General features: G+C 38.0%; 1 protein-coding gene across 3 annotated transcripts; it reads left to right on the top strand.

Moving 5' to 3' along the window:
* The first annotated feature begins 329 nt into the window (after window positions 1-329).
* Window positions 330-7,991, top strand: LOC118225054 (kynurenine--oxoglutarate transaminase 3-like). 3 transcript variants are annotated; one of them, XM_035413067.1, is made up of 13 exons: window positions 330-437; window positions 753-827; window positions 916-1,060; window positions 1,472-1,621; window positions 1,840-1,926; window positions 2,026-2,148; window positions 3,140-3,260; window positions 3,383-3,459; window positions 4,126-4,215; window positions 4,915-5,101; window positions 6,535-6,608; window positions 6,779-6,865; window positions 7,676-7,991. In XM_035413067.1, the coding sequence occupies exons 2-13, from the start codon at window positions 769-771 to the stop codon at window positions 7,733-7,735; spliced, it is 1,260 nt and encodes a 419-aa protein (XP_035268958.1). In that variant the 5' UTR covers window positions 330-437; window positions 753-768; the 3' UTR covers window positions 7,736-7,991. The 3 variants fall into 3 exon arrangements, with proteins under 3 accessions (XP_035268958.1, XP_035268959.1, XP_035268957.1); XM_035413068.1 differs by having other exon boundaries at window positions 3,350-3,459; window positions 6,779-6,840; XM_035413066.1 differs by having other exon boundaries at window positions 3,350-3,459.
* The last annotated feature ends 841 nt before the right edge of the window (window positions 7,992-8,832 follow it).

The following is an 8,832-nucleotide window of genomic DNA, read 5'->3' as shown; positions in this document are numbered from 1 at the left end:
TTAGCAAATTATATGCCTTTTATCTGCCTCAGAAAATGATCGATGCATGTATCAAGATATAATTCAAAATATAGTCGACTGTCCCATAAATACTGTTTGCATGTAAAATATTGGTCACTCGTAATAAATGTCTCAACTGAGCACAGTTAGCTTTTCTTTATGTAAAAGAGATCACATTCTCATAAAATAAATCTTTCCTTATAAAGTACAGAAATATAGCAACAGACAGCAACAAAACAGCAAAACTCGATTGGCATGCAGGCTGTAAGGGTCGGTCTTGTTACGTATTCAGAGAGAACTAACGACCCAACATTAATTGAATTAATTGAAAGCAGTGTAACACCTGCGAACAAAGAAAGATCTACTGATTTCATGCTTCAAGAGGTGGCTGGAATGCAGAGTCACTAAAAATCTTCCCCAAGTGTTCAACCTCACCCGTGAGTGATAGTTATGTCTTATTTTGAATTGTATTTTAACTGTTTATGCTTAATATCGGTGTACCCCAGTCTTTGTGTTGTAACCGGCACAGTGTTTTTTTTTGTTGATGTTGTTTTTAAATGACGGAGTTCGTTGATAATTTAACTAATCTGTTAAAGCCAATAAGCCATTATACACATGTAGCCTACTTTGAAATTCCACTGAGAAAACGATTTAATTAGTCTCCAAACAAATTTATTATTATTATTACTATTATTATTAATAATAACGAAATTAGGTGTTTCATTTATTTATTGGTTTATTTATTTTTTCAGCCCCTTAACGCACGAAATGACGTCTTTTAGGCATGAACATTCCAGGAGAATAAAGGGGCTGAATAAGAATGTTTGGTAAGTAGATGCCATTGAATATTGAAAGTTAATAAACCTACAGGGGGAAAATGTATGTCCTTCCTGTTCCTGTTTGTCTTGTTCCCAGGGTGGATTTTCCCTCTGTGGAAGCAGACCCTTCCATTGTCAACCTGGGCCCTGGATGTCCAGATATCCCTCCTCCAGCCTACCTCAAGGAGGGCTTGGCTCAGGCTGCAGGAGTGGACAGGCTGAACCAGTACACAAGAGGATGTGTAATTGTTTTTCCTTTTTAAAAAATTTTTTTTTTAACTTTATGCACTTAGTGCCAAAATAGAATAATAATAAATCAAATATGAATTTGAACGAAGGCAGTACAGTGCATTGCAAAGTGTGTGTGCATGCGTGCGTGTAGCAGGTATGTGCTATTGTGGAAGTTGTGGCTTTGTAAAGCACTTCTGGATTTCTTGTTACTTGATGTGGGTAAACCACCATACTACTCCAGTTTACATGTGGATTGATCTGTTTTTTGTAGATTCAGTGCAGACTGGTGTGGCTAATGGTGCTCCATTTTTCTTCAAATTATTATTCAAGATAACAGAGCAAAAATGGTGGTTTAATATTGATATTTAACCATTAAGTGTACAAATGCTGGTCATGTGTTAATTACAATTGTTTCAAAACAGGGGCATCCATCTCTAGTCAAGGCACTGTCACAAGTGTATGGGAAAGTATACAACAGAGACATTGACCCATTCAAAGAGATTTTGGTGACAGTAGGAGGTTTTGGCTCTTTATTCTGTACTATACAAGGTCTGGTAGAAGAAGGAGATGAGGTAAGGGTTTGTATCTGTGTTTACACATGTTTTTTGAAGGCATTGCTAGAAGATTTCTTAGATGTGATTTCGGGGATTCTGATTTGTGTATATATATGTCAAACAAATCCTACATTTCTTAGTATTCACACACTAGTGCAGCAGTGACAGAAAGAAATGAAGACTAAATATGCAATAAAAAAACAAAAATTTTTGTCCCTTTTTCTGTCCATTCAAAGGTTATAATTATTGAGCCCTTCTTTAATGCCTATGCGCACATGGTCCAAATGGCAGGAGCAAAGCCTGTGTTCATTTCCTTAAGGCCTGTAAGTTCAACCAATGTTTTGTAGAAGTCCTATTCGCATGAAAATACAGGTCATGATGATGACAGCTTCTTAGTTGTTTCTATTTGCTATTTTTCGAAGCCTGAAAACAAGATGAGCATCACTAGTGCTGACTGGGTTCTGGATCCAGATGAGCTAGCACGTAAATTTACCCCAAAAACCAAGGCTATAATAATCAACACGCCAAACAATCCTGTTGGGAAGGTGAGTGTTCTGCATGTCGGCAAAGAATAATTGTTAGGCTTTATGTATTTAAAGGGACCTTTTGGGGAATCTTTCCCATATCTTATCCATAATTAGACAACAAGATCTACACCAATTGTGTCCCTGTATGTCCAGTACAAAAATATTAGACAATATCTAAGGGCTGCATGCTAACTGTGCTATCACTCTGAATGGCTGCAGATGGAAGCAAAATTAGCTTTGCTAATTAGTGATGGAAATACTCCTCCAGCATCTGCAAAAGCTGAGTTATTTGCACTTGCATTTTGTGTGTTTATAACAAAATAAAAACACAAAAACAAGATCTTGGTTGTTTTATAACCATGCATCCAACTAGGCACAGTGATTCGTAGCTGTGCAAAGCCGCTTGAAGCCTGAGTTTAGGGTTGCCAGGTATGTAGTACTATTGGCTGTGGTGGTAGTGGGGGTGCAAGTTTACAGTCAGGGACATGCATAACTGGCAAATCTAATATTTAATTATTTTTAATATTCTAATATTTTTGTGCTGTATTTACTGTAACTATGGGTAAGATAGCCAAAAAGTGAATTTCCCAAGAAGTTGGACTATCCTTTTAACTTAGTTTTGGGGTTCATGCTAGCATGATGTCTGTAATGCAGTGTCTTGTGAGTGTGCCTGTTCCTGTTCATCCTGTTATACTTGTATTTGTAATGTAAAAACATGTAATGTCATGCATTTGCGTATTTCATGCAATATTACTGAATTTTAAATTCGTTCAAGCACTACATATTTAGGATACTTTAATTGTAGTTGACAAAACTCATAATTCCCAGTCCCCTAGCACCCCTCCAACAAAAAAGGGAATGCATTGTTTCTTTCTTTTGCAGGCGTAGGCTGTCTTCTGTTGACTTACATTCCCTGCTAATGCCTTCAGATATTGTTCCTTTTAAATAAGAACAGTCATTTTAGAATTGATTAGCATTTCTAGCCTCATTTTTCCCCTGACCCCAACAGATTTTCACCAGAGAGGAGTTGCAGATGGTTGCTGCCTTGTGCACCAAGCATGACACACTCTGCTTCAGTGATGAGGTCTACGAGTGGCTGGTCTACAAAGGCCACAAGCACATCAAGATAGGTATTGCTATCTATTTAGCTATATTTCAGATGTGCAGAGAAATATTGTTATACAGTCTGTTACAGTGGTGGCAATTGTCTGACCTGTAGCTGTGGCCTGTAGTTCAACCGTGTCTCTCACAGCTACTCTCCCTGGTATGTGGGATAGAACCATCACCATAGGCAGCGCTGGGAAGACCTTCAGCGTGACTGGATGGAAGGTGAGAGCCAACGGTTCGTACTGTCCTTCAACGGAGGAACTCCCTTCCTCCCAAGAGTGGCATCCAATAGGATGCCTTTGGTCAGTCACATTGTTGGCTATGCCCTGGTATAAGTGATGAAAGTAATGGATGAAATTGCCTTCTGATCATAGGAGAGCAGGATTGCTGCACTGCTATAAAATTGTTTTTGCATCTAGCTGACTAGTACTTTCCAAGCTATATAAAATGGATCCCATATTGTGTACCTGACACAATTTCCCAGTAGAATTAGCTACTTTATGCTAGTCATTAAATTTACCGTGCTCAGTATAGTTATCTTGTGTATCTTATAAAGCTTAATGCTGAAACGTCTGTTTCGTCCTCAAAGTAGTAGTCATCGCTATTGCTTATTTAAGATTTTGCTGTGCAAAGCCTTCTTTCTTTCCTCCATTACTCAAGTCTAAGCACAGTATTATTTGGTTTTATGTATAATATACACATTGTACCTCAGTTTTTTATGTATAATACACTTTGAACCATGGATATTTATGTGAAATATACCCTTTTACCTTGGTTCTTTGTGTCTTATATACACTGTCTGCATTGTACTCAGCAGAACAACATTAACATCTTTTCCCTTTTTAATGTCGCTCTTTGTTTTATTTTTATTATTAATATTATTTTAAGCTCGGGTGGTCCATTGGCCCAGAACATTTGGTAAAACATCTTCAGACAGTCATGAAGTATACATCTTTTTCCTGTCCAACTCCTTTACAGGTAAACCCGTAACAATCCATTGCAGTACTCTCCAAGAGGGTCTAGGACAGAGGCTCTGAAACTCAGTCCTGGGGTGTAACTGTGTAGGCTGGTTTTCATTTTTGTTAAAAACCTATTGATTCGGTCTTTAATTTGATCAGTTAAAACATTTTTTACCTCTCTTTGTGTAACTGTTTGCTGTATAGCACAATGTGAATATGAGACTTATTTTTCATGGAATGCATAGCTATTTGTGACAATGTGGCTTAAAATAATCGCTCTAAACACGAATAGTGTAATAAAAAAACAACTTGTTAAAATTCTGGGATTGCAATTGTGGTTAGATTGAAAACTAGCATAACGCAGTGGTAACTGAGTACTGAGCTTGAGAACCACTGGTCTAGGATATTCTTACATGAATGAATGAATCATAAGGGAACTCTCAGGGGGGGGGGGGGGGGGGGTGGTACAAAATAATTGGTCAGAACCCTTTGTGTTCTGTGTGCCTTTATGTAATGAAAGTGGCAATAGTTAAATGTTTTTTTTAATGCCTTTTGAGTAGCCCCTCTAATCCCTTCAGATCAAAAATATTTACAACAGTAGAGAGCTTTGCGACTCTCCGTTCCAGTCTGCGGTGAGACGTTTTTTGAGAAGAGGGCAAGGCGCAGGAAGGTTGCCCTTGTCCCAAAGCAAAAGGGCCTAATTATGTCTGCCGCGCAGGAAGCCTTAGCTCAAGCGCTCCTGTGGAACTGCAGCCGCATGGGACGCCCGGACTGCTACTTCGCCTCTCTGCCTGCGGAGCTGGAGGAGAAGAGGGACCGCATGGCAGCCATGCTCCGGTCGGCCGGCATGTCCCCCGTCGTTCCCGAGGGAGGTTACTTCATCACGGCAGACGTCACGGCCCTCAGTGAGTTCTCTAGATCTTTATCTATTATTCTTTATCTCAGGGCAGATGAGGACATCTGATTCAACCAAAGCATCCTTGATTATGACTTGCAAATAAATGCAAACTTTTTTTCCCCCTCCTCAAATAGCTTGGTGTATTAATTTAGCTTTGTGCTAGTGAAAACTTTCATATTAACCTCATAATGTAACCCTTTTTTTGGGGGGGGGGGGGGCAGCATTGTATTATTGATTATGTAAATATTACCATTGTGAAATCCTCTTGCAGATCATCATTCTTAATAGTATTCACATTGCATGGCCAGGAAATCTCATGAACACACTGATTTCTTTCCTGATTGCTCAGCATACTGTGGCTTTGCTGATATTTTCATTTATATGGCTTTAATGATGTTTCTTATTTTATTCATTCTTAAGATTTATTTGTTTTTGCCCTGTTTTAATTTCCACTGTGCATTTATTGTGCAATCTTATATCCATGTGTTTTTGCTCTTATTTTGTTTGTTTTTATTCTTCTCAAATTTGAAGCACTTTGCATTTCATTTAATGTAGCCTTTGAACGGTGTTATACAAATGTTTAATTGTATTTTCACGCCACATACAAAATGTGGTGGTGGGAAGAATCTGAGCTCAGTGTCTGTCACTGTTAGGGATCTGCTTCACTCTGAATTAGCTATCTGCACTCCTAATTGGTGATGGTGAATAATAAACTCATGCCTAAATCAGTAGTGCTCATATAGGTGGTCTAAGCATCCAAGTGCCTTAAATGATCTTGTTGGTTTCTAAAAAGACATTCTCTTCTTAGCGCTCTTCTCACAATACTTGTTTATCAACAAGAACCTCTTACAAACATTGAGGTGTGGCTTATATAGGCTATGTTCATGTTATCCAGCTAATGTAAGCTTAAACCTGAAGTTTTGCTGGACACCATTGTCTTAGTCACAAGGTGCCTCAAACTCAATTTTGTGAAATCGAAAATCCTGGGTTTATCCCTAAACATCAACAAACTAATCGGGTTAACTTAGCCAAGTGCTCTTTGTGAAAGGGGTCTTTAAAACTTTGAAAACTTTGCTGGCCATTTCACCATCTAGTGGTCAAATGTTATTAATGCAGAGACTTACCTGTGAGACTGGGAGAGTACATTTATCGCTAGAGCTACACGTTCCTTACGCAGCTGAAAAGAGTAGCAATCAATGTTAGTAATGGAATAGGCTGACAACTTCAAGGTGGGTTCATCACATAGCTATAAAACATCTATAATGAACCTCATCATTCACTTTTTCTTTGTAGGAGCCACCAGTCAATTTATCATCAACTGCTATCAAGTGCAGGGAAACCTGCAATGTATATAGGTTTAAAAAATGTATTTAGCGTGTAATTAAAATATAAACTTTTACAATTTTACGTACAGAGGAACTAAAACTTGATTTTTTGCAGACAAAGATCTGTCACACATGGGAGATGATGGGCCATATGACTACAAGTTTGTGAAATGGATGATCCAGGAAAAGGTGCTACATTAATTTTCCTTGTTCCTAGTAACCAAAGGCAAGAAAGAAATTCACAATTATGAGAGGATAGGGGCTTTCTCTGCTATAATAACTTGGTACTGTTACATATTTTCACTTATCTATATATGTTTACACTGAGACAATTAACAATAACATTTTTCTTTTTCTAGAAACTGTTTGCTATTCCAGTGACGGGCTTCTGTGGGGAGGATTCTAAGAAGCGATTTGAGAAGTACGTTCGCTTTTGCTTCATAAAGGTAACTTGATTTGGTATCTCTTAAATTAAATTAGTGAGGCAGTAGTATGTGTTGCAAATGGAAGACCCCCCCCCCCCCCCCCATCCACCACCAGACATCTTTCACCCACAGTCAGATTTTTTGGGTCTCTGTTTGAGTGGGGCTGTGTGGATCCACCTGTGTGATGAGCGGATGGAAAGCCAGACTGAGCTGTTCACAGGGGCCTCAGGATAGAGGATTCTGGGGTTATGAGTCTAGCAATGCAGGAGGAAGTGTTAGCGTATAATTTAGTTATACTCCAGTGATCTGGAGCAGTCAGTCGTTGTGTTGTGCTTCTTGAATTCACAATTTTTATTGTTTTTGAAAAATATTTATTTTTACTGAAACTGTTCTTCAGTAGATCAAAGGATGTCCCAGTTCCTCTCCGAGGAAGCTGTTTATTTTTCACGTTTGATCAGGCTAATTATTTCCATAAACGTGTGCGTGTCTACGCGTGTGTTTCACAGAGGTCCAGGGTCCACTTCACCTGCCATTTTGTTTTTATGTTTCTTGGAGTCAAGCTATGGATATTGTAACAGTCTCAGGAATATTGTATGACCTGTGTCATACCAATAATCAGGGCATATTTGTTGTATTGTACAGTGTATTTTGACATCATTTTACTTGTTTAAACGTGCGTGACTGACTTCACAGCATTCACGCTTCTAAGTGAACCATTTCTCTCTACATCCTTATTCCGAAGTGTGTAAATTGTAAGCACACTGATTACGTTATTGAAATGTGCGGTTGAGGTATTTCATATTGCACTGACATTGTGCTTTCTTTCTGCAGCGAGATAGCACTTTGGATGCAGCAGAGGTTATACTGAGTAGCTGGAACAAAGACTCTTAATGCAGTAACAAGTGCAACACTCTGTCCCTGCTTCCAAGGTTACATCTACTTGGTCAGAACGCTAAGCATATTATTTGACAAAACATTCTTGCAATATGTACCACAAAATGGAACCTGCTCCAGATTTGCCATTTAAGTAAAAGAAAATGATATTCCATCCACAGACCTTTTGCCGTCCTTTTGATGTCTTTTGTGGACCCTTTGTATGGCATCAAACATACTTAAAAATGAAAATAAAAAGAAAGTCGAAAGTGAAGTAATGTGTGTTGGGATTAAAATAAATAAAAGTAAAAGAAAAAATAAATTTATTATTGATATGGCGGCATGGTGGGAGAGAGACATGTCTTTGGTCATGGTGTATACCGTTGTGTAGTGTTATGTATGGCCAGCTAGGAAGCTGATGCATAGAATAAATATTGAGGTCAAAGGTAACAGGTTTTCCCCCATGTGATTGTTATGTTATATCTGTTCAAAATATTTAAATAAAGTGAGCAGTTTTGGGTTGTCAAACTCTACGACTGTATAGTCCTCATTTGAGGTTTTAAGAGCACATCATATTTGAGATATACAGAGCATACACCTGTCTGCTACAAAAAGTCATTTTAAGTCTGAGGTGATCACAGTGTTCATGCATAATAAAAATGCTAAAGTAGTCTGTTACAACTGCAAATTATATTTGGGACAGTGTAACATGGGTACTGTACAATTGTTACAACAAAATAACTGCAGAAATCATTAATCTGATTTATTTACAAGACAAAACTTAAGAGCATACTGTACATGAATGTTTATACCAGCAACCAGTTAGGAAGGTCATGTTTTTTCCTGTTTATTGCCAAAAATGATGTGTGCAAGATTGGATGAGTTGTGGTTTCATCATGTTTTAAAAACACTTAATTTGTCTATGTTGTCATTTGAAATCTTCATCTGCCAATCTTGAATTTCTGCAGGCTTTATTATTATTTCCACTCGTATATTGATGTTCAATCTATGCTACATATTTAAAAAATTTTTATTAATTTTTTCACGGTCCGATCCCCCCCCAGTACACAGACAAAGATATAGATGTTTTTATTTCCCAAAAAATGCACTTACGA

The sequence above is a fragment of the Anguilla anguilla genome, chromosome 4, assembly GCF_013347855.1.
Source record: "Anguilla anguilla isolate fAngAng1 chromosome 4, fAngAng1.pri, whole genome shotgun sequence".
Classification (NCBI taxonomy): Eukaryota; Metazoa; Chordata; class Actinopteri; order Anguilliformes; family Anguillidae; genus Anguilla; species Anguilla anguilla.
Note: the sequence above shows the minus strand (reverse complement) of the source record. Positions and strands in the feature narration are given on the sequence as shown.